Source organism: Chlorocebus sabaeus, chromosome 26 (assembly GCF_047675955.1).
Source record: "Chlorocebus sabaeus isolate Y175 chromosome 26, mChlSab1.0.hap1, whole genome shotgun sequence".
NCBI classification, from domain to species: domain Eukaryota; kingdom Metazoa; phylum Chordata; class Mammalia; order Primates; family Cercopithecidae; genus Chlorocebus; species Chlorocebus sabaeus.
In genome coordinates, this window is record NC_132929.1 from 43,364,161 (window position 1) to 43,389,447 (window position 25,287).

Here is a 25,287-nt window from a genome sequence, read left to right on the forward strand (position 1 = left end):
TCTCATCTTTACAAAAATAATTTTAAAAATATGGCTGGGTGTGGTGGCTCACGCCTAATCCCAGCACTTTTGGAGGCCGAGGCGGGTGGATCACTTGAGGTCAGGAGTTCAAGACCAGCCTGACCAACATGGCGAAAACCCGTCTCTACTGAAAATACAAAAATTAGCCAGGCGTGATGGTGCATGCCTGAAATCCCAGCTACTTGGGAGGCTGAGACTGTGAATTGCTTGAACCTGGGAGGTGGAGGTTGCAGTGAACCGAGATCGCGCCACTGCACTCCGGCCTGGGTGACAAAGTGAGGCACTGTCTCAAAAAAACAAAAAAAAAAAAAGAAAAAAAAAAAAGAAAATTAGCCAAGCATGGTGGTACATGCCTGTAGTCCCAGGTTACTCTGGGGGCTGTGGTGGGAGGATTTCTGGAGCCCAGGAGATTAAGGCTGTAGTGAGCTGTGATTGTGCCACCACTGCACTCCACTCTAGGCAACAGAGTGAGACCCTGTATCAAAAAACAAATAAATTAAAATTTTTTATTGAACTATAACTCAGATACCATAAAATTCACCTTTTAAAAGTGTACAATTCCATGGTTTTTAATATACTCACAAGGTTGTGCAATCATCACTACTGTATAATTCCAAAACATTTTTTTACCACCCCCAGAAAGAGACTTCCTACCTATTAGTACTCACTCTCTACTTTCTCTTTCCTCTAGTCCTTGGCAACCACTGATTTATCTTCTGTCTCTATGGATTTACCTATTCTGGACATTCCATATAAATGGAATCTGATAATATATGGCCTTTGTGTCTGGCTTCCTTTATTTAGCATAATGTTTTCAGTGTTCATCCATACTATTGCATATATGAGAACTTCATTCCTTTTTATTGCTGAATAACATTTCATTGTATGGCTATACTCCATTTTGTTTATTCTTTCATTAGTTGATGGACATTTGGGATAGTTCTACTTTATGCATAATTATGAATAATGCTACTCTATATATTTGAATACAAGTTTTGTGTGGACATATAGTTTCTTTTTTTTTTTTTTTTTTTTTTTCTTTTTGAGACAGAGTCTTGCTCTGTCACCCAGACTAGAGTGCAGTGGTGCAACCTCTGCCTCCTAGGTTCAAGCAGTTCTGCCTCAGCCTCCCGAGTAGCTGGGACTACAGGCGCGTGTCACCATGCCCGGCTAAGTTTTTGTATTTTTGGTAGAGGTGGGGTTTCACTGTGTTAGCCAGGATGGTCTCGATCTCCTGACCTCGTGATCTGCCTGCCTTTGCTTCCCAAGGTGCTGGGATTACAGGTGTAAGCCACCGTGCCCAGCCAATGTTTTCAGTTCTTTTAGGTATATACCTAGGAGTGGAGTTGCTAGGTCATATGGTAGCTTTATGTTTAACTTTTTAATGAACTACCAAACTGTTCCAATTGATTTTACACCACTTTACATTCATACCAGCACTGTATAAGGGTTCCGTTTTCTTCATATTTTTGCCAATACTTGTCATTTTGTGTCTTTTTAAAATTGTGGCCTCGTAGTGTGACATGGTATCCCATTTTAGTTTTGATTTAGACTTCTCTAATGATTAATGATGTTGAGCATCTTTTCATGTGCTTATTGGCCATTCATATATCTTCTTTTAAGAAATATGTTTTCATATCCTTTGTCTATTTTTTAAATGAGTTATTGGGCTTTTATTGTTGAGTTGTAAGAATTCTTTATGTATTCTAATACTTGGCTCTTATCAGATGTAGGATTTCCAAATATTTTCATTCATTGTTTATCTTTTCAATTTCTTTTTTCTTCTCTTTTCTGTCTTTTTTTTTTTTTTTGAGCTGTGGTATCATATTGCCCAGGCTAGTTTTGAACTCGTGGGCTCACGTAATCCTCCCACCTCAGCCTCAAGTTTTATTGTTTTAGCTCTTATATAAGCCTTTGATTTATTTTTGAGTTAATTTTTATATATGGTATGAGATAGGGGTCCAAATTTATTCGTTTGCATGTAGATATCCATTTGTTCCAGTACCATTTGTTAAAGACTATTTTTCCCATTGAATTTTCTTGTTATACTTATTGAAAATTGACCATAAAATATATTTCTATACTTTTAGATCAATGCATATACATCTTGCATTGATCTAGTTGTCTATCTTTGTACCAGTACCACACCGTATTTGATTACTCATACTTGATAACTCTAGATTATTATAGTTTTTAAATTCCGAATTGAGAAGTGTAAGTGCTCCAACTTTGTTCTTTGTTTTGGCCATTTTGAATACCTAGCATTTTTATTTGAATTTTAGAACCAGCTTGGCAAATTCTCCAAAAAATCCAGCTGAGATTTTGATAAGAATTGAATTGAATTTTTAGATCAACTTGGGGAATATTGCTGTTTTTAACATTATTTAATCTTCAACTCCAAGAACACAGATGTCTTTCAACTTATTTAGGTCTTCTTTATTTGTTTTTCAATGATTTTAAAATAATTTTTAGGGTATGAGTGGTAACTATTTGTTAAATTTACTTCTGAGTATTTTTAATGCTGTTTTTCTTAATTTCATTTTTGGATTGTTCATTGCCAGTGTACAGAACTGTAATTGATTTTTATATATTGATCTTGTATTCTGCAACCTTGCTGAACTTGTTTACTAACGTTAATAGCTTTTTGTGGTTTCCTTAGGGTTCTCTATATACAAGATAATACCACCTGCAAACAGGTAGTTTTAGTGCATTCTTTTCAATTCTGGATGTCTTTTAGTTCCTTTTCTTGCTTAATTACCCTGGCTAGAACCTTCAGTACAATGTTGAATAGACTGATGAGAACAGACATCCTTCTTTGTTCCTGACCTTAGAGGGAGAGCTTTTAGTCTTTCACCATTAAATATGATGTTAGCCATGGGTTTAGAGTAGTTGTCCTTTGTCAGGCTGAAGAAATTCCCTTCTATTTTTAGTTTGTTGAGTATTTTTTTTTAATCATGAAAGGGTATTAAATTTTGTCAAATGCCTGTTTTATGTCTATTGAAATAATTGTGCATATTTGGTCCTTTATTCTGTTAATATATGGTATACTGTATTTATTTTTGCAAAATGAACCAGTCTTGCAGTGTTGGAATTATTCCACTTAGTCATGATGTGTAATTCTTTTTATATGTTCCTGGGTTCAGTTTGCTAGTATTTTCTTGATGATTTTTGTATTCATATTTATGAGGGACATTGGACTAGTTTTCTTTTTTTGTGATGTCAGTGTCTAATTTTGGTGTCAGGATAGTTCTGGCCTTATAGAATGAGTTCAGAAGTGTTGCCACCTCTTCTGTTTTTTTAAAGAGTTTATGAAGGATTCATGTTAATTCTTTTTAAAAAAAAATTTATGGGCTGGGCAGGGTGGCTCATGCCTGTAATCTCAGCATTTTGGGAGGCCAGGGCAGGTGGATCACTTGAGGTCAGGAGTTTGAGACCAGCCTGGCCAACATGGTGAAAGCCCATCTCTACTAAAAGTACCAAAAAAAATTAGCTGGGCCTGGTGGCATATGCCTGTAATCCCAGCTACTTGGGAGACTGAGGCAGGAGAATCGCTTGAACCCAGGAGGTGGAGGTTGCAGTGAGCCAAGATCATGCCACTGCACTCCAGCCTGGGTGACAGAGACTCTGTCTCTAAATAAATAAATAAATAAATAAATATTTTTATGGAGACATATTATTTTATGTATTTATGGAATACATATACAATAATATTTTGATACAAGCATACAATGTGTAGCAGTCAACTCAGAGTAATGGAGATATGCATGACCACAAACATTTATCATTTCTTTGTGTTAGGAGCATTGCAATTCCACTTGGGTAGTTATTTTGAAATATACAATAAATTATTAATTGTGGTCACCCTGTTGTGGTACCAAACACTGGATCTTATTCTTTCTCTCTGACTATACTTTTTTACCCATTAACCAACCCCTCTTTGTCCTATCTTTCTCACTACCCTTCTCAGTCTCTGGTAATCATCATTCTACTATGTCTCCATGATCATTTGTTTTTGGCTCCCACATATCAGTGAGAGAACATGTATGTCTTTCTGTGTCTGGATTATTTCATTTAAAATAATACCCATGTTCTTGCAAATAACAGGATTTCATTCTTTTTATGGCTGAATAATATCTCATTGTGTTTATGTACCACATTTTCTTTATCTTTATTTTTTCTTTGATGGACACTTAGATTGATTTCATATCTTGGCTATTGTGAATAGTGCTGCAGTAAACATTAGAGTGCACATATCTCTTCAATTTACTGATTTCCTTTCTTTTGGATATATACCCAATGGTGGTATTACTGGATCATAATAAGGTAGTTATACTTTTAGTTTTCTGGGGAATTTCCATACTGTTTTCCATGGTAGCTGTACTAGTTTACGTTCCCATCAGTAGTGTATGAAGGTTCCCCTTTCTCCATATCCTTGCCAGCATCTGTTATTCTCTGTCTTTTTGATAAAAGCCATTTTAGCTGGAGTGAGAGGATATCTCATTGTGGTTTTGATTTGCATTTCCCTGATAATTAGTGATGTTGAACATTTTTTCAAATGCCTGATGTTAATTCTTCTTTAAACATTTGATAGAATTCACCAGTGAAATCATCTGGTTCTGGTGTTTTTGGGGTATGTCATTAGTGTGTGTGGTTTTTTTAAAAATTATGGTATAATACTCATACAAAAATTTAAACCTTACTAGCCGTTTTATTAGTCCATCTTGTGTTGTTATGAAGGAATACCTGAGACTGGGTAATTTATAAAGAAAAGGGGTTTATTTGGCTCATGATATTGCAGGCTACAAGAAACATGGTGCCCAGCATCTGTTTCTGGTCTGGGCCTCAGGAAGCTTCCATTCATGGAGCAAGAGAGAGAGGAGGGAGGTTCCAGACCCTTTTTAACAACCAAATCTTGCAGGAACTTAAAACTCACTCAATTTTGTGAGAATGGCACCAAGTCATTCATGAGGGATCCACCCCTTTGACCCAAACACCTCTCACTAGGCCCCATCTTCATCATTGGGAATGAGATTTCTTTTTTTTTTTTTTTTTTTTTTTTTTTTGAGACGGAGTCTGGCTCTGTCGCCCAGGCTGGAGTGCAGTGGCCGGATCTCAGCTCACTGCAAGCTCCGCCTCCCAGGTTTACGCCATTCTCCTGCCTCAGCCTCCCGAGTAGCTGGGACTACAGGCGCCCACCACCTCGCCCTGCTAGTTTTTTTGTATTTTTTAGTAGAGACGGAGTTTCACCATGTTAGCCAGGATGGTCTCGATCTCCTGACCTCGTGATCCGCCCGTCTCGGCCTCCCAAAGTGCTGGGATTACAGGCTTGAGCCACCGCGCCTGGCGGGAATGAGATTTCAACATGAGTTTTGAAGGGGACAAATATTCAAACTGTGTCAGCCATTTTAAATGTGTAATTCAGCAGTGTGAAGTACATTAACATGGTTGTGCAACTGTTACCACCATCCGTCTCCAGAACTCTTTTTATCTTGCAAAACTGAAACTCAATAACTATTAAATAAAAACTCCCCATTCACCCCCGCTCCCAGCCCCTGGCAAACAGCATTATACTCTGTCTCTATTTGACTACTCTAGGTACCTCATATAATTGGAATCACATAGTATTTGTCTTATTGTGTCTGGCTTATTTCATTTTGCATTATGTCCTTTAGGTTCATCCATGTTGTAGTATGTATCAGAGTTTTCTTCCTTTTAAAAGCTGAATAGTATTTGTGGTTAGTTTTTTTTATTACCAACTCAATTTCTTTATATACAGGTTTAGTCAGATTTTTTATTTTTTCTTGAGTCAGTTTTGGTAGTTTGTGTTTTTCTCAGAATTAATCTGTTTCATCTAGGTTTTCTAATTTATTGATACAGTTGTTCTGAAAATTCTCTTATAATCCTTTTTATTTCTGCAAAGTTGGTAGTAATGTTCCCTCTTCGGTTCCAGATTTTAGTTTCTTGAGTCTCCTCACTTATTTTCTTGGTCAGTGTAGCTAAAAGTTTGTCAGTTTCTCTGTTTAAAAAAAAAAAAAAAAAAAAAAATTTTTTTTTTTTGAGACGTAGTTTCGCTCTTGTTTCCCAGGCTGGAGTGCAATGGCGCAATCTCGGCTCAGCGCAACATCTGCCTGCCGGGTTCAAGCCATTCTCCTGCCTCAGCCTCCGGAGTAGCTGAGATTACAGGCGTGCGCTACCACGCCCAGCTGATTTTGTATTTTTAGTAGAGACAGGGTTTCTCCATGTTAGTCAAGCTAGTCTTGAACTCCCGACGTCAGGTGATCTGCCTGCCTTGGCCTCCCAAAGGGCTGAGATTACAGGCATGAGCCACCATGGCCAGCCAAAAAAAATTTTTTCATTTAAAATGAAACCGACTTTTGGTTTCATTGATTTTCTCTATTGTTTTTTTCTGTTCTCTGTTTTGTTTATTTCTGCTTTAATTTTATTATTTTCTTTTTTTCTGCTTTGAGTTTAGTTTTAGCTTGATGTTCTCCTTCTGCTTAAGGTAGAAAGTTAGGATATTGATTTGAGATCTTTCTTCTTATTTTTTTTTTTAATTTATTTATTATTATTAAACTTCAAGTTGTAGGGTACATGTGCACAACGTGCAGGTTTGCTACATATGTATACTTGTGCCATGTTGGTGTGCTGCACCCATCAACTCGTCATTTACATCAGGTATAACTCCCAATGCAATCCCTCCCCCCTCCCCCCTCCCCATGATATCCCCTTCCCGAGTCCAAGTGATCTCATTGTTCAGTTCCCACCTACGAGTGAGAACATGCGGTGTTTGGTTTTCTGTTCTTGTGATAGTTTGCTGAGAATGATGGTTTCCAGCTGCATCCATGTCCCTACAAAGGACACAAACTCATCCTTTTTTATGGCTGCATAGTATTCCATGGTGTATATGTGCCACATTTTCTTAATCCAATCTGTCACTGATGGACATTTGGGTTGATTCCAAGTCTTTGCTATTGTGAATAGTGCCGCAATAAACATACGTGTGCATGTGTCCTTATAGCAGCATAATTTATAATCCTTTGGGTATATACCCAGTAATGGGATGGCTGGGTCATATGGTACATCTAGTTCTAGATCCTTGAGGAATCGCCATACTGTTTTCCATAATGGTTGAACTAGTTTACACTCCCACCAACAGTGTAAAAGTGTTCCTATTTCTCCACATCCTCTCCAGCACCTGTTTCCTGACTTTTGAATGATCGCCATTCTAACTGGTGTGAGATGGTATCTCATTGTGGTTTTGATTTGCATTTCTCTGATGGCCAGTGATGATGAGCATTTTTTCATGTGTCTGTTGGCTGTATGAATGTCTTCTTTTGAGAAATGTCTGTTCATATCCTTTGCCCACTTTTGGATGGGGTTGTTTGTTTTTTTCTTGTAAATTTGTTTGAGTTCTTTGTAGGTTCTGGATATTAGCCCTTTGTCAGATGAGTAGATTGCAAAAATTTTCTCCCATTCTGTAGGTTGCCTGCTCACTCTGATGGTAGTTTCTTTTGCTGTGCAGAAGCTCTTTAGTTTGATGAGATCCCATTTGTCAATTTTGGCTTTTGCTGCCGTTGCTTTTGGTGTTTTAGACATGAAGTCTTTGCCCATGCCTATGTCCTGAATGGTACTACCTAGGTTTTCCTCTAGGATTTTTATGGTATTAGGTCTAACATTTAAGTCTCTAATCCATCTTGAATTAATTTTCGTATAAGGAGTAAGGAAAGGATCCAGTTTCAGCTTTCTACTTATGGCTAGCCAGTTTTCCCAGCACCATTTATTAAATAGGGAATCCTTTCCCCATTTCTTGTTTCTCTCAGGTTTGTCAAAGATCAGATGGCTGTAGATGTGTGGTATTATTTCTGAGGACTCTGTTCTGTTCCATTGGTCTATATCTCTGTTTTGGTACCAGTACCATGCTGTTTTGGTTACTGTAGCCTTGTAGTATAGTTTGAAGTCAGGTAGCGTGATGCCTCCAGCTTTGTTCTTTTGACTTAGGATTGTCTTGGAGATGCGGGCTCTTTTTTGGTTCCATATGAACTTTAAAGCAGTTTTTTCCAATTCTGTGAAGAAGCTCATTGGTAGCTTGATGGGGATGGCATTGAATCTATAAATTACCTTGGGCAGTATGGCCATTTTCACGATATTGATTCTTCCTATCCCTGAGCATGGTATGTTCTTCCATTTGTTTGTGTCCTCTTTGATTTCACTGAGCAGTGGTTTGTAGTTCTCCTTGAAGAGGTCCTTTACATCCCTTGTAAGTTGGATTCCTAGGTATTTTATTCTCTTTGAAGCAATTGTGAATGGAAGTTCATTCCTGATTTGGCTCTCTGTTTGACTGTCACTGGTGTATAAGAATGCTTGTGATTTTTGCACATTAATTTTGTATCCTGAGACTCTGCTGAAGTTGCTGATCAGCTTAAGGAGATTTTGGGCTGAGACAATGGGGTTTTCTAAATATACAATCATGTCATCTGCAAACAGGGACAATTTGACTTCTTCTTTTCCTAACTGAATCCCCTTGATTTCTTTCTCTTGCCTGATTGCCCTAGCCAGAACTTCCAACACTATGTTGAATAGGAGTGGTGAGAGAGGGCATCCCTGTCTTGTGCCAGTTTTCAAAGGGAATTTTTCCAGTTTTTCCCCATTCAGTATGATATTGGCTGTGGGTTTGTCATAAATAGCTCTTATTATTTTGAGGTACGTTCCATCAATACCGAATTTATTGAGCGTTTTTAGCATGAAGGGCTGTTGAATTTTGTCAAAAGCCTTTTCTGCATCTATTGAGATAATGATGTGATTCTTGTCTTTGGTTCTGTTTATATGCTGGATTATGTTTATTGATTTGCGAATGTTGAACCAGCCTTGCATCCCAGGGATGAAGCCCACTTGATCATGGTGGATAAGCTTTTTGATGTGCTGCTGAATCCGGTTTGCCAGTATTTTATTGAGGATTTTTGCATCGATGTTCATCAGGGATATTGGTCTAAAATTCTCTTTTTTTGTTGTGTCTCTGCCAGGCTTTGGTATCAGGATGATGTTGGCCTCATAAAATGAGTTAGGGAGGATTCCCTCTTTTTCTATTGATTGGAATAGTTTCAGAAGGAATGGTACCAGCTCCTCCTTGTACCTCTGGTAGAATTCAGCTGTGAATCCATCTGGTCCTGGACTTTTTTTGGTTGGTAGGCTATTAATTATTGCCTCAATTTCAGAGCCTACTATTGGTCTATTCAGGGATTCAACTTCTTCCTGGTTTAGTCTTGGAAGAGTGTAAGTGTCCAGGAAATTATCCATTTCTTCTAGATTTTCCAGTTTATTTGCGTAGAGGTGTTTATAGTATTCTCTGATGGTAGTTTGTATTTCTGTGGGGTCGGTGGTGATATCCCCTTTATCATTTTTAATTGCGTCGATTTGATTCTTCTCTCTTTTCTTCTTTATTAGTCTTGCTAGTGGTCTGTCAATTTTGTTGATCTTTTCAAAAAACCAACTCCTGGATTCATTGATTTTTTGGAGGGTTTTTTGTGTTTCTATCTCCTTCAGTTCTGCTCTGATCTTAGTTATTTCTTGCCTTCTGCTAGCTTTCGAATGTGCTTGCTCTTGCTTCTCTAGTTCTTTTAATTGCGATGTTAGAGTGTCAATTTTAGATCTTTCCTGCTTTCTCTTGTGGGCATTTAGTGCTATAAATTTCCCTCTACACACTGCTTTAAATGTGTCCCAGAGATTCTGGTATGTTGTATCTTTGTTCTCATTGGTTTCAAAGAACATCTTTATTTCTGCCTTCATTTCGTTATGTACCCAGTAGTCATTCAGGAGCAGGTTGTTCAGTTTCCATGTAGTTGAGCGGTTTTGATTGAGTTTCTTAGTCCTGAGTTCTAATTTGATTGCACTGTGGTCTGAGAGACAGTTTGTTATAATTTCTGTTCTTGTACATTTGCCGAGGAGTGCTTTACTTCCGATTACGTGGTCAATTTTGGAGTAAGTACGATGTGGTGCTGAGAAGAATGTATATTCTGTTGATTTGGGGTGGAGAGTTCTATAGATGTCTATTAGGTCTGCTTGCTGCAGAGATGAGTTCAATTCCTGGATATCCTTGTTAACTTTCTGTCTCGTTGATCTGTCTAATGTTGACAGTGGAGTGTTGAAGTCTCCCATTATTATTGTATGGGAGTCTAAGTCTCTTTGTAAGTCTCTAAGGACTTGCTTTATGAATCTAGGTGCTCCTGTATTGGGTGCATATATATTTAGGATAGTTAGCTCTTCCTGTTGAATTGATCCCTTTACCATTATGTAATGTCCTTCTTTGTCTCTTTTGATCTTTGATGGTTTAAAGTCTGTTTTATCAGAGACTAGTATTGCAACCCCCGCTTTTTTGTGTTCTCCATTTGCTTGGTAAATCTTCCTCCATCCCTTTATTTTGAGCCTATGTATGTCTCTGCGTGTGAGATGGGTCTCCTGAATACAGCAGACTGATGGGTCTTGACTCTTTATCCAGTTTGCCAGTCTGTGTCTTTTAATTGGAGCATTTAGTCCATTTACATTTAAGGTTAAGATTGTTATGTGTGAACTTGATCCTGCCATGATGATATTAACTGGTTATTTTGCTCGTTAGTTGATGCAGTTTCTTCCTAGCCTTGATGGTCTTTACATTTTGGCATGTTTTTGCAATGGCTGGTACCGGTTGTTCCTTTCCATGTTTAGTGCTTCCTTCAGGGTCTCTTGTAAGGCAGGCCTAGTGGTGACAAAATCTCTAAGCATTTGCTTATCTGTAAAGGATTTTATTTCTCCTTCACTTATGAAACTTAGTTTGGCTGGATATAAAATTCTGGGTTTAAAATTCTTTTCTTTAAGAATGTTGAATATTGGCCCCCACTCTCTTCTGGCTTGAAGAGTTTCTGCCGAGAGATCTGCTGTTAGTCTGATGGGCTTCCCTTTGTGGGTAACCCGACCTTTCTCTCTGGCTGCCCTTAAGATTTTTTCCTTCATTTCAACTTTGGTGAATCTGGCAATTATGTGTCTTGGAGTTGCTCTTCTCGAGGAGTATCTTTGTGGCGTTCTCTGTATTTCCTGGATTTGAATGTTGGCCTGCCCTACTAGGTTGGGGAAGTTCTCCTGGATGATATCCTGAAGAGTGTTTTCCAACTTGGTTCCATTTTCCCTGTCACTTTCAGGCACCCCAATCAGATGTAGATTTGGTCTTTTTACATAATCCCATACTTCTTGCAGGCTTTGTTCATTTCTTTTTCTTCTTTTTTCTTTTGGTTTCTCTTCTCGCTTCATTTCATTCATTTGATCCTCCATCGCTGACATTCTTTCTTCCAGTTGATCGAGACGGTTACTGAAGCTTGTGCATTTGTCACGTATTTTTCGTGCCATGGTTTTCGTCTCTTTCATTTCGTTTGTGAGCTTCTCTGCATTAATTACTCTAGCCATCAATTCTTCCACTTTTTTTTCAAGATTTTTAGTTTCTTTGCGCTGGGTACGTAATTCCTCCTTTAGCTCTGAGAAATTTGATGGACTGAAGCCTTCTTCTCTCATCTCGTCGAAGTCATTCTCCGTCCAGCTTTGATCCGTTGCTGGCGATGAGCTGCGCTCCTTTGCCGGGGGAGATGCGCTCTTATTTTTTGAATTTCCAGCTTTTCTGCCCTGCTTTTTCCCCATCTTTGTGGTTTTATCTGCCTCTGGTCTTTGATGATGGTGATGTACTGATGGGGTTTTGGTGTAGGTGTCCTTCCTGTTTGATAGCTTTCCTTCTAACAGTCAGGATCCTCAGCTGTAGGTTGTAGCTGTAGGAGATTGCTTGAGGTCCACTCCAGACCCTGTTTGCCTGGGTATCAGCAGCAGAGGCTCAGTTGAAAATGCAGAAATCGCCGGTCTTCTGTGTCGCTCGCGCTGGGAGTTGGAGACTGGAGCTGTTCCTATTCGGCCATCTTGCTCCACCCCCCCCTTTCTTCTTATTTAATGTAGGTTATAAATTTTCCTCTAAGCACAGCTTTAGTTGCATCCTAGAAGTTTTGGTATGTTGTGTTATTTTCATTAATCTCAAAGTATTTTCCATTTTTCTATGACAGAAATCTCTTGTGATTTCTTTCTGACCCATTTTTATTTAGGTATGTACTGTTTAATTTCCACATATATGCACTTGAGAAGAATGTATTCTCTTGTGGTTAAGTGAAGTATCCTTTTCATGTCAGTTAATTCTGATTGGTTTGTAATACTGTTCAGTATTTTCTTATTAATCTTCTGTGTAGTTTTGTCCTTTTCTGAAAGTGAGATATTGAAGTCTGAAAAACTAATATTTTTGAGTTGTCTGTTTCTCCTTTCAGTTCTTTCAGTTTATGTTTCATATATTTTGGCATGCATGCTAGGTGCATGCATGTTTATAATTGTTATGTCTTCTTGGTTGGTTGATCCTTTTATCATTAGAAAATGTCTTTATCTCTAGTAACAATATTTAATAATAGTTATCTAAAAGACTATTTTTTCCACTAGTATAGTCACTCCAGCTCCCTGTTGGTTACTATTTGAATAGTATATCTTTTTTCATCATTTTTCAACCTGTTTGTGTCTTTAAATGTAAAATACCTCTGTTGTAGACAGCATATAGTTGGATCATTTTTTTAAAAATTTATTCTGCCAATCTCTTATTTAATTAGAGTGCTTAAACCTTTTACATTTAATTTAATTACTAACAAGGTGAGATGTATCTCTCCCATTCTATTTGTTTTCTATGTGTCATGCCTTTCATGTTGTTATTGCTTTTTTTATGTCAAATAGATATTTTCAAATGTACCATTTAAATTTCCCATGGTTTCTTTTGCTCTATTTTTTTTTAGTTATATTGTTAATGTTGCCCTAGGGATTACAATTAACTTCTTAACTTATAACAATTTACTTCGGCTTAATACTAACTTTATTTTAATAGTATACAAAAGGCCGGGCATGGTGGCTCATGCCTGTAATCCCCGCACTTTGGGAGGCCGAGGTGGGCAGATCACCTGAGATCAGGAGTTCGAGATTAGCCTGGCCAATTTGGTGAAACCCCATCTCTACTAAAAAAAAAAAAGATACAAAAATTAGCCAGACACAGTGGTGCATGCCTGTAATCCCAGCTACTCGGGAGGCTGAAGCTGGAGAACAGCTTGTACCCAGGAGGCAGAGGTTGCAGTGAGCCGAGATCGCGCCACTGCACCTCAGACCGGGCGACAGAGTGAACTTTGCTTCTGTATCGCTCAATTTCTTCTCCTCTCTTTTATGCTGTTATCGTCATATAACTTATGTTCTTATACATTGTGTGTCCAAAACAAATTTAAAATTATGCCATTGTCTCTTAAGTCATATAGGAGAACAAAAGAGATACAAACAAAACATACATTTATCCTGTCTTTTATATTTGCCTATGCAGTTACCTTTACCAGTGTTCTTTATTTCTTCATGTGGATCTGAGTTACTGTCTTTTAACTTCAGTCTAAATTTCCTTCAGTCTGAAAGACTGTATTTTATTTCTTGTAGGGTAGGTCAACTAATGATTAATTCTCAGTATTCTGAGATAAATTTTCCAGTTTATTTGAGAGTATCTTAATTTCTCCTTCAGTTTTGTAGGATAGTTTTCGCTGGATATAGAATTTTTGGTTTACAATCTTTTTCTTTCAGCTGTTCAAATATGTCATTCGCCTGCCTCTGACTTCTGTGGTTTCTGATGAGTAATCAGCTCTTGATCTTTTTGAGGATTATTTGTAACTGAAATGTCACTTCTCTTGCTGCTTTCAAGATTTTCTTTATGTCTTTGGCTATGGATAGTTTGATAATAATGTGTACAGGTGTAGATCTCTTTTGAGTTTATCCTGTGTGAAGTATACTGAGCTTCTTGGATGTGTAAATTCACTTTTGAACATCAAATTTAGGAAGTTTGGGGTCATTGTTTTCTCAAATATTCTTTCCATTCCTTCCTTTTCTCCTCCCTTTCTAATCTCCTGTTATGCGTATGTTTGTATACTGGATGGTGTTCTCCAGGTCTCTGAGAATGTGTTCATTTTTCTTCATTTTCTTTTCTTTTCATCATTAGACTGGATAATCTCCATTGACCTATCTTTACCTCCTTTGATTCTTTCTTCTGCTTTCTCAGATATGCTGTTGATGATCCTGTCTAATAAATTTTCATTTCAGTTATTATACTTTTCTACTTCAGAATTATATTTGGTTACATATGACTTCAGGGAACAAAGAAAAGTGACAGATCACAGAGAACAAACCAGTAACTTTGGAATCACGAGCAAAAAGTTCAAACCTACCGAGCCACAGATGATTGAGTTTCTAAATGCCTTGAATACCACTACCTCAGCTAAAATTAAATTCTGTCAGTTTGCATCATAGTAGTATCACATTGCATGAGACTTTTTAAACTGCAAAAGGTTCACGTGTGATTCTCAAGCTATGTCACATCATGGGGAAACCTTTTAATTTTTTTTTTTTTTTTTTTTTTGAGACAGGGTCTCGCTCTGTCACCCAGGATGGAGTGCAGTAGGGCAATCTGCTCACTGCAACCTTTGCCTCCCAGGATCAAGCGATTCTCCTGCCTCAGCCTTCTGAGTAGCTGGGACTACAGAGTAGTGTACACCACCTTGCCCAGCTCATTTTTATTTTTTTGGTAGAGATGGGGTTTCACCATGTCTCCTAGGCTGGTCTCAAACTCCTGACCTCAAGTGATCTTTCCACCTTGGCCTCCCAAAGTGGTGAAATTACAGGTGTGAGCCACTGTGCCTGGCCACCTTTTAAATCTTTTAACTTCTGAAACTTCAAAGGTTCAGGTCTTCTCTGAGCTCTACCGTCAGCTGACTCTTGGCTTTAACTAGAACATTCACATCGCTGGAATTATTTTCCCCACCTGTCAAGTAAGGTCGCTGGACTGATCTTTAATGTCCTTTTCTGCACTAATGTTTGATAGGTCTAAGAGTTGCCATTTTTGATAGATCTGTAGGATAGAAATGATAATAAAACAGAGAAAAATTTAACCAACCCCCTCTGCCATTTTTAACCTGATAAGAATTACTGAATTGCAGAAAAAGAACTCATCAAACTTAACAGGAACTCTTAATCCTGAGTGGATCTGCCACATCGTTTTTTCACCGATGACATTTTTCTCTAATGGGCATGAAAAGGACAAGATGAATCAGTGATGGCACAGAGCCAGCTGTGTAAAGATTTAGCCATATGGATAGTTAAGGAAAGCGGGTCTAACTGAAGTTAAAAACCAGTGAACTACCTCAAAATTAGATTCCTTTTTGGCTTCTTCTACTGATAATGGTGGTAAGGTAATCTTTGCTTTTTGTGTTTAGCTTGTTGAAACCATTGTCCATTTAGTTAATTAAGCCCTGATTTATATCCTTTGTAAAAGTGAATTCTCTTAGAAGTTGTTACTGGTACATCTGGATGGATTTTCACCTCCTAGTTTTAAGCCATTCAGGTTATTCACTTCATAAGGGGTTGGTCCAATAAGCTGCATTTGTCAGTCTTGCAAATACCAGCATGTAAAGCTTGATCTTTTTTATTCTGTTTATCCTTCATACTGCCAATTTATCTGAAAGATCAATGAGAACATAAAATGTTTTTCTGCTGTATTCTCACTTTTATTACATCTGTAATAAAAATGTCGTTTTAGTAAATAAGGATGGTTCAGTTCATATCAGATTTTTTTTCATTATCTTCCCAGTAGCACCCAGAGCCAAAGTGTAATGTTTAGTTACACTTTGGTTTCCCAGTTTCTTGTTCAAATCTGCAAACCATGAGCAAAGGTTAACTAAGAGTGATCATTTTTCTGTATCTGCTTTAAATGGGATAAATATAAAGCCAGTAGCCATATATATAATATATGCATGTGTCTATATGCATATAAAAATATTTGTCAAATACTCTGAAATAATTTTTTTGTAGAACTGAAAGACTATACCTCAATTTGACTCTTAAAGAAAGATGATTTCGTATTGTTAAAATAGATCTCATAATCATATCATTAATGAGCAAAGTAGTGGTTCTCTGCATATATTCCAGCTTTTGTTGGATTAATGTGAAAATTCTAAGATATTACCCGGATTTACATTTGAGAAAAACTGTTACAAAAGGCAGGCACCTAAATGTAATTGTCATATTGATCTTTATAATTTTGTGTATGTATTTAAGTTTATATAAAGTGTAGTTTCTTAGCTTGCCTTTGACTAGTTTCTTTCAGTTTGTCATGTGTGCAACTATACACTTCAGAATAAAATGAAAATATCCACTTATACTTCATCAGGAAGTATGATTATGTTATAGATAACATTGGACTAAAAACAAGTTTTATACTACACATCCAATGTATGGTGTAGGAAGTGTAAGAACATAGTCTCACAGTGAATACACAGGAGGAGCCCAGTGCATTGTTCTGGTAGTTTCATTTGTAGTAATACGGCATGTTTATCTCTACAGGGGGATCTTTGGATGTATATAGGAAAATGCCAGAACACGTCCTTGGAAGAATTGCAGTAGCAGTAAGTATATGGCTTCAGTTTTAGGAAATTTGAGTGATTTAATCCTTCTAATCAAGCTCACTCTTCTTATATTCTCAATGTCTTTTCTTGTTCTTCAATCCCAGTTGGCTCCCAAGACCTTCTTGACTTTCTCCTGTTTTGTTCTTTCTTCTTTTCATAGACCAGCCACCCACCGTCACAACATAGTCACACACTTATGTATTCCAACCTGTTCTAGTTTCATGTATTTGCAGGGACCTTGCTGTTCTTGTTGACTCGTAAAATTTCCAAGTTGTTCTTAAAAAAAAAAAAAAAAACTGCTTTTTTGTTTTGTTTTTACATTTTGTAGTTATGATTAGCATATGTTTCGCAAATACTTAAAAAGTCTGAGTTATTAAAGCAGTCTATGAGAAAACACTAATTTGTTAAGAACAAAGTAGTAGTAGTAAAGATTTTTTGCAGTCTTTTTATGTTCTTGGTTTTTAATTTTTTCATCAACTATATCTAGAAATTTATTCCCTTTGTGATTTAAAGCAGTTTTTCCATATTCATGTATTTTCTGTATACACTAATATACTGATGAAATTGAACTAACATTACTATAATGTTCTCATAAGTTCCGTATTTCACATTTATGATAATGTAGGTTAAACAGTGTCTGAGAGAAGTCATGGGGTGGTGTAATAGTAAACAATTGCTAAGCTAAAGGCACTATGATAACTTCAGTGGTTTATTGCAGAACAAAGTGATTGTACCATGTACCATATAATTAAATGGCTGATTTTCACATTCATTATGCATCAGACTGACAACTCAAATTCTTTAATCCAACATGGACACTTATTTAGTCTTAGTTCATTGTAATTCACAGCTTTCCTTTTTTCTTTCTAATTATTAGTGTGAACTGCCCTGGGTGATGAGAACTTTCTTTTCTGATGCTATTGCTGCTAAGTAGCTTCTCATCTACATGTGTAGGTAGATTAGTATGAAATTTGAGTACTTAAATCACTATTTTAGATGAAAATAAAAATGTTTCATTTCCTGTTCTAATGCCAGGAGAGTGAATGCTTTGTGGCTTTTGGCAGTTCTTGGCTGTAAAGTTTAATAACATGTATAATAAAGGGCAAAAAAAGGCAAGGATACCAATTGAAAAAGAAAAAAGTATACAAGTTCTATATACTCAATTATCTATGGAACTTGGCAAAAATAGAAATCTCCCATCTTCAGTAGAGAAGCATGTTCTTCCTGAACTTCATAAATCTTACTTCCCTCTTGTTTAGGGCATCCACACAAGGCCACTAATCTTTTCAATTCTACTGGAGTGGGAAGACTGTTGAAGTGAATAGAGTCAGCAGAAAAAATAATTCAGCGTCAAATGCAGGCCTTGCCTATTAAGTGAATGAAAATATGACACAAATTATTTTAGTGAAAGGCATTAAAGTAAGTGCTACTCCAAAGGATTGTTTATATTTGCTCTTGCATTTTTTTTATTAGGGATTTTCCCCCCTAAATATGTGTCCAATTTCTCCAGCTTTTATGACTCATCACGTCATAGTAATGAAAACTACATGCAGCTGTAGTAGAAGAAATGCTTTTAATAATTTTGCTTTTTGTCTGCCACTTTTTATAAATTCTGCAGGAGCCTGGGTTTGTGTAATGCCTCCAAAGTGTATTTTTTTTTTTAACGTATCCTGAATAGGCTACAAATTTGAATGATCATTTGTTGCAGTTGACGAACACCAGATTGGCCCATGGCTAATACCTGACGCTAGGAGGGTTGTACTAGTCAAAATAAGACTAGCAAATTGATGGGCTGTGGGTTATGGTGTATAAACTAAATATTCCCACAGTCTGATTGTGTTCCCAGTATCCTTGGTCATCTCTCCAAAAGTGTACTGAAGATGGCATCAACATCTTTCCCTTGAGTTCCCTCATTGAGACCAAGAAAGCACAAGGGTGCTATTGCCAAGTGAAAAGCAACAGAATCAGAAAGAGAGAGTGGGAAAATCGGTGTATATTGAATACTTCCTGTGCTAATCACTAATGCATGCTGTCTATACAAATATTATGTCATTTAGTCTTTACAGCCACCATGTAAAGTGTGGATTGTTGAACACACTCTGTGCACATGCAAGATGAGGTTTGGAAAAGTTAACCAGCTTGCCCAGAGTTATCATCTAATTAGTCAGTACAAATTTGAACACAGGGCTGTCTGACACCAGACCCCTTGCTTTCTCAGTGTGTTCTCCTAACAGAATGAGGAAAAAAAAAAAAAAAAATAGAGGCAAGAGTGAAAGAAAGAGCTAGGCTAAAAAATAAAAAAAGAGACTTATGAATGAGAAAATAATGGAGCAACACAATTGCTTCAGATTCTTCTCATGTCTTTAGGTATCTCTCTTTTCCCAAATTAACTTTATTTTCCAGGGTCTAATAATCTGGCATGCAAGGCAGATTCATAGGTCCAAGGTTCATTACAGCATGGACCTCTGTCGACCTCTGTGATATGTTATTCAAATTTTCTCCTGTAAAATGTATGGCAAGAGAGTTTCCCCCCCCCAAAGGAATTTATACATACCTGGTTTCAGCCTTCCAACTTGCTCAGTGACTCAGTGGTTTTTCTCTACTATCCATTTGAATATGGTCTCCTATAAAGAGGAATGAATGCCTTTCTGCCTTTCCCTGCCACCTAACACATTCTGTTTTTCTTCTCATTTCTGAAGCAGTGACATTGTGTACTGTATTTTGAGTGCTAATGTTGATTGAAGTTGTCCCTGAAAGGAGGTGCACTTGACATGTCAAGGAGCGAGTGATTGACAACAGATATAAGTACTTTTAGTGTCAAGGCTTTGTCAAGTCATTGTTGTGAAACCCAGCCTACTGAATACCAATAATATCCTTTAGATTTTTCAGTTCACAGATTTCTAGCTCCTTTTTCACCAGAATTTACATGTTTCTAAAGGAAAATGTAGTGTATTTTGACAAAGAATAAGAATATTTTCTTTTTGAATCTCTAACAGAGTGAATAATTTTAGCAGATATTGTAAAATCAGTATTTGTTTTACTTTTTCTACCTGATAATCAGAATATATTGGATTGCCTTTCCTTACATGTTTTCTGAAAATTCATTTTGTATGGAACCAATTTTTAGCGGTGAGCTATCTTTAATGGATAGTTTTTATAACATGCAACTAAGCTTCTAAGTTGAAAATTTTAACCCTACTTCCTCAGAACGGAGAAGATGATCACCTCCATGCTAAATAAGATAACCTCCTCCTATTACTCAGAGAGAAAATTGTTATCATTATGGATGTTACTTTTTATAAACATTTAAAGAAATATTTTTGTTATGTTTCCTTCTGTGATAAAATTATCATTATTAATATTTTGATATTTTCTTGCTGTATTGTCTTCCTGTCCAGAATACATGTGTTTTATTGTAATGCCAGTTATTTCCAAACTCTGAAAGAAGTCATTTGCTATAAAAATGTATGCTGTTCTCTTAGAATAGACAAACATATACCGGAATTGATGAATCTATGTAAGCAAATCTTTCAGGAGCACATTGCACCCTTTGAGAACAATTAAAATATGTTAACCTCTGCTCAGTATTAATTGATATAGATTTTTGTCTTCTAGATCTTTTGGAAATTGGCTTTCTCCCGTTGCATTTCTTATTTTACAGTTGCTCTTAGGCTTCCTTGATCAACTCGAATCCTTGCATATTTAGCCCCTAATGCACTTCTTACCATTTTCAAGATATTAAACCACTCAGTTACTTCTCATGGTAATGGTAGGTTTTCTTGTTCTTATAGTCCTGACTTACCCGGAATTCTCTATAATGACGAATACTTTTCAATCTTACAGTAAATTTTGACTAGTAGTGATTTGTTCAGTGTATCTGGTGTCAAATTATGAATAGTCAACCTTGAAATTGGTAAGTTCACACTCATGTGCATATAGGGTCAATGGTTATGAATAAAACATGTGCATTTCCTTTTACAGCAATTTATACGTAAAGATTTTTTAAGTTTTTAATGGTGACCACTGATTAAATTTTCCACATAGAAGGGAGTACTTGTAACCCATATACTTAGGGTCATGAAAACACCTTTTTCTCAGTATCTCATTCAACTAATTACTCTTAACTCATGCTATGAAAGTGAAAACTGCAAATCTAATTCAGATGTTTGTATTTTCTCATTTTATTTCCTTGACCTGCCTTTTTAATACCTTGCCTTGTCAACATATATGCTTTGCGCCAGCCAGACTGGCTTGTGAGGACCATCTTGATATACTTCGTTCTTTCCTACTCCAATAAACTTTATAAATTTGGGGGGAACTTTTTGTTTTGAGATTATTTTAATCTTATAGAAAAGTTGTGAGACTAATACAAAAAATTCCCACAGATGCTTCACCTATATTCCCTAGTTGTTAACAGTTTACCACATTTGGTTAAAAATCTATAAACATATTTTTTCCTGAAACATTTGAGAATAAGTTACAGATACCATGGCCTTTATCCCAAAATATGTTAAGTATCTATTTCCTAAGAACAAACACATTATCTTACGTAATCACTGATTAAAATCAGGAAACTAGTATTGATACAATATTATTATCTACTCAACAGCCCTTATTTGAATTTCACCAATTGTCCAATAATACCCTGTATAGACCAAAGAAAAAAAATTCTGGTTCTGGAAGTCTAGGATTATTCTTTGCATTTGGTTGTCATGTCTCTCAAATGCCTCAGTGTTTGTCTTTCATGACTTTGATATTTTGGAAGAGTATATTGCCCCAATACTTTGATTATATATTTTTACCTTGACCTAAACACTTCCTTCTCTTTTTTTCATTTAAGTTAAATCCATTACTCAAGACACAACACCTTAGTAAACCTTTCTGACTCCTGATGGAAAAAGCAGTTTCTATTCTACCCACTGCCTTATTTCATCAGTTGACTTTTTTTAAATGTCTCTCCAGGCCAGGCATGGTGACTCCCACCTGTAGTCCCAGGGATTTGGGAGGCCAAGGCAGGAGGATCCCTTGAGGCCAGGAGTTCAAGACCAGCCTGAACAACAAAACAAGATCACATCTCTACAAAAAATATTTTTAAATTAGCAGGGTGTGGTGGTGTGCACCTGTAGTCCCATCTACTCAGGAGGCTGAGATGGGAGGATTGTTTGATCCCAGGAGTTTGAGGTTACAGTGTGCTATGATTGCACCACTGCACTCCAGCCTGGGCAACAGAGTGAGATCCTGTCTCAGAAGAAAAGTTTCTCCTTGGTCATAAGTGTCCTGACTTCAGAAAATGTTTTACACAGAGAAGTATAGAAAATTAAGAAAGCCATTTCCGTTTTTCCTGTCTGTCTCCTTACCTGGCTTAGCATCATTATGATTTCAGCATAGGTACTTCCAGATTATTTTATATACACATGCACTTATTTCTTTCATTTGGAGTACCTTATCTTCAGAAGATTATAAGCTCATTAAAGGTAGGAACTGTGGCTTTTGCATTTGGTTTTCCCGCAAAGCCTCACACAAAATGGGAGATGTTCAGTAAATGCTTATTGATTGACAGAGTTTTAAAGGAAGAGTTAGGCCAGGCGTGGTGGCTTACGCCTGTAATCCCAGCACTTTGGGAGGCTGAGGCAGGAGGATCACTTAAGCCTAGGAGTTCAAGACCAGCTTAGGCAACATTAGTGAGATCCCTGTTTCTACCGAAAAAAAAAAATAGCCAGGCGTGGTGGTACACACCTGTGGTCCCAGCTGAGTACACACCTGGTGGTCCCAGCTACTCAGGCAGCTGAAGGGGAAGGATTGCTTGAGCCCAGGAGGTCAAGGCTACAGTGAGCAGTGATTATACCCCACAGCACTTCAGCTTAGGTGACAGGGTGATACCCTGTCTCAAAAAAAAAATGTTGATATATTTAAATATGGAAAGTTCCTTATAAAAACCATAATTGATAATTGTACTGTTTTCTTTTTCCTAAATTTAGGTTGTTAAAGGCCTTACTTATTTGTGGAGTTTAAAGATTTTACATAGAGGTATGTGCTGGGCTTATAAGCTTGGGCTTAATTGGGTGGGGTTGGGTCTCTCCAGATACCTTGATTTTTAAAGTAAGTGTTCTGACATTTAAGCCAGCTGATACATCTGGTACTCAGAAAGATGGCTGCTTTATAAATGTTATTTTTCTTGTTTTCTCCATCAACTGCCCTCATTTAGATTATAAACTTGGTAGCGTGTTTTTGTGAATCACCTTTGTCAAACTTGTAAAAAGATATTTCATAGTATTTGAAAATAACAGGATCTTGTTTGTCTTACTTAACTCTTGTTAATGCAAAACCTTTGCTTTCTGTACAGTTACATCCTTCCTTCTAGTAACATTTCAGATAGTATCACACACTGTTCCTTAAGAGATTGCTTCACATACCTGGAAAGAAAAACTTTATTTTTAATTTTTTTAAAGATGGGTTCTTGCTATGTTGGCCAGGTTGGTGTTAAACCCCTAGCCTCAAGCAATCCTCCTACCTTGGCCTCCCAGAGTGCTAGGATTCAGATGTGAGCCATCGCGCCTGGCCAAAAGTAAAACTTTAAATAAGATATTGGTGAAAGCATCAGGAATAGTCCCCTTGTCCGGTAACAGAACACATGAGAGAATAATCAGATAACTGTTGAATATTGCAAAAGGAATCTCCTTTTGTTTTTTTAATGTTTCCAAAATATCTTAATTCATTTGGAGCAAATTATTAAGTGAGAAAGAGACTATAACAAAGCAACTTCAAGGCCTAGTGTTACTAACAGTGCTGTTTAATTTTACACATCTGCTCATCTTAGCTCTATGTGCATTTGGGGAATGGAACAGCATACACATTAGATATGATTAAAGGAAAGATTTTTTTTAAGAGTATAAACTGTGAGATGGAGAAAACAACTGATATTTTCAACTGTAATGTCATATCTGTCACTACAGGTTGTTTTCTTTTGTGGTGGTTTTAATATCCTAGTGATTCCACATCTCTTCTGAAATCCTGCTCCTTCTTTTTAATGAGGGTATCTAGATTTTGACAAATAAAATATTCAGGTTTTTGAAGGTATTTATTCTGACTAAATGAAATCATAAACTAGATTTCTTTTTAAAGTCAGTCCACTCCATTTCTAGAGTATAGTTCATGCGAAAGGTAAGTGTAGGGAGAGTGAGTTTTGTTAGTATTACTTTCTCTGGGTATAAATAAGTGTGTAAACACATTTGGTGGATGAAAGAAAAATTGAGCATTTTTGACTACCAAGAGTAAGAGATAACAATATTTAACATTGTATAACTTATATTGTTTCTATTCCCTGTACTTTTACCTCCCCACACCCAGCAACCCATAAAGTGGTGATAGCCATTTTAATAAGAATTAACCCAACGGTCAGTTCTCAAAATTTTATTGATTTTTTAAAAATGGACATCTGCCATCCATTTGACAAAAGAACTAAAGGGAAAACATCCATTCTTAATAGCAAAGCTTTCTTTAAACGGACAGTGCTATGGAAATTCGAGTGTTATTAGAAAGTGAGTGTTAGGGTCATCATGTACTCTGGGCATACAGGTTAATTCTGGCTTATAATGAAATCCCTCTCTAGCTATAACTTTGTGCAAGGATTCTTAGTAGCACAAAGAACTATGGTGGATAGGGAAATACGTTTTAGTTATTCTGCCATTATCTTGATTTTTGTTCTTTAAAATTAGAAATCATGCTGATAAGTTGATGTACCTTTCGTATTCCTCTGTCTAAATTTTTTTAATTTTAATTTTTACTGTGGGTTTGGGGAAAATAACTAAAATTTTCATTTGAAATGGGATCTTGATAGACATGTTTCAAATGGATTTGTCTGTATCTAAAAATAATGTCGAGGGTCAGATTCTCAGTATAATCACTTTATGATCACTGTGACCAAACTTGGTTGACCAGAGCCTGTCAGAAGCCAGTAGGTCCTTTTTTTCATCCCTGGTTGCAACTTGGGCTAAGAAAGGGCTCTTTTGTTAGTGATGGACAAGGGCTGCAGTGGTTTGACTGATGGAGAGCATAGAGGTTTCAAAAGGGAATCCTGGGCCTGTACTTACTTTTTCAGTTGGTGCCAGCCAGCCCAATTCCTACAGAGAATAGCCTGCTATAAAATGCCACTTGTTGTGAGAAGATATCTTTTGGGGACAGATTAGGAGCAGTGGTAGAGGGCTGACAAGTCCTCTCAAGGAATTTCAGTGAATGAGTGTGCACCTACATCTGTCTTGATGGAAAGACTAACGAATTGCAGTGCAGATGAACAGTTATGTCCCAGTAGTTATGGCCACTCAACTACAGAAATAAATATGCTGTGGTAATACACCTCATTAAATATATTCATATTTAGCTTTTGAGTGTCCCAGCTATTCATGGAAACTTTTACTTTCTAGACTTAAAAGCATGTGTTTTTATTGAAGAGTCAAATAAGCCGGATGTCCCTGAAGACTTTTGTAAAGCATTGTAATGAGAAATTTACCCTAGATTGAGTAGTTGTTAACTTAATATTTTAGAGGTTTTGTCCATATTTAATAACTTGGATTCCATAAAAATAAGATTAAAGATGCCTTTTTATTTACCAAAAAGCTATTTAATTTTCTTCTTGATTAAAAAATTGTAGCTTTTTAGATCAGTTCAATCAGGCAATTAAAGATCAGAGCTTTTAAGTTCAGCTAAGGCAATTAAATAGGTAATATACTTGTTTATGCACTTTTGCTGT

At 36.8% G+C, this 25,287-nt stretch overlaps 1 protein-coding gene across 10 annotated transcripts in view; it reads left to right on the plus strand.

Moving 5' to 3' along the window:
* Positions 1-25,287, plus strand: part of MAP2K5 (mitogen-activated protein kinase kinase 5) — a 281,469-nt gene that overhangs the window by 100,827 nt on the left and 155,355 nt on the right. For all 10 annotated transcript variants that reach the window (XM_008016128.3, XM_073012274.1, XM_008016127.3 and 7 more), the window contains 2 exons: positions 16,480-16,541; positions 22,520-22,568. In XM_008016128.3, the coding sequence (XP_008014319.1) occupies positions 16,480-16,541; positions 22,520-22,568 (111 nt within the window). The remainder of the gene's footprint in view (positions 1-16,479; positions 16,542-22,519; positions 22,569-25,287) is intronic.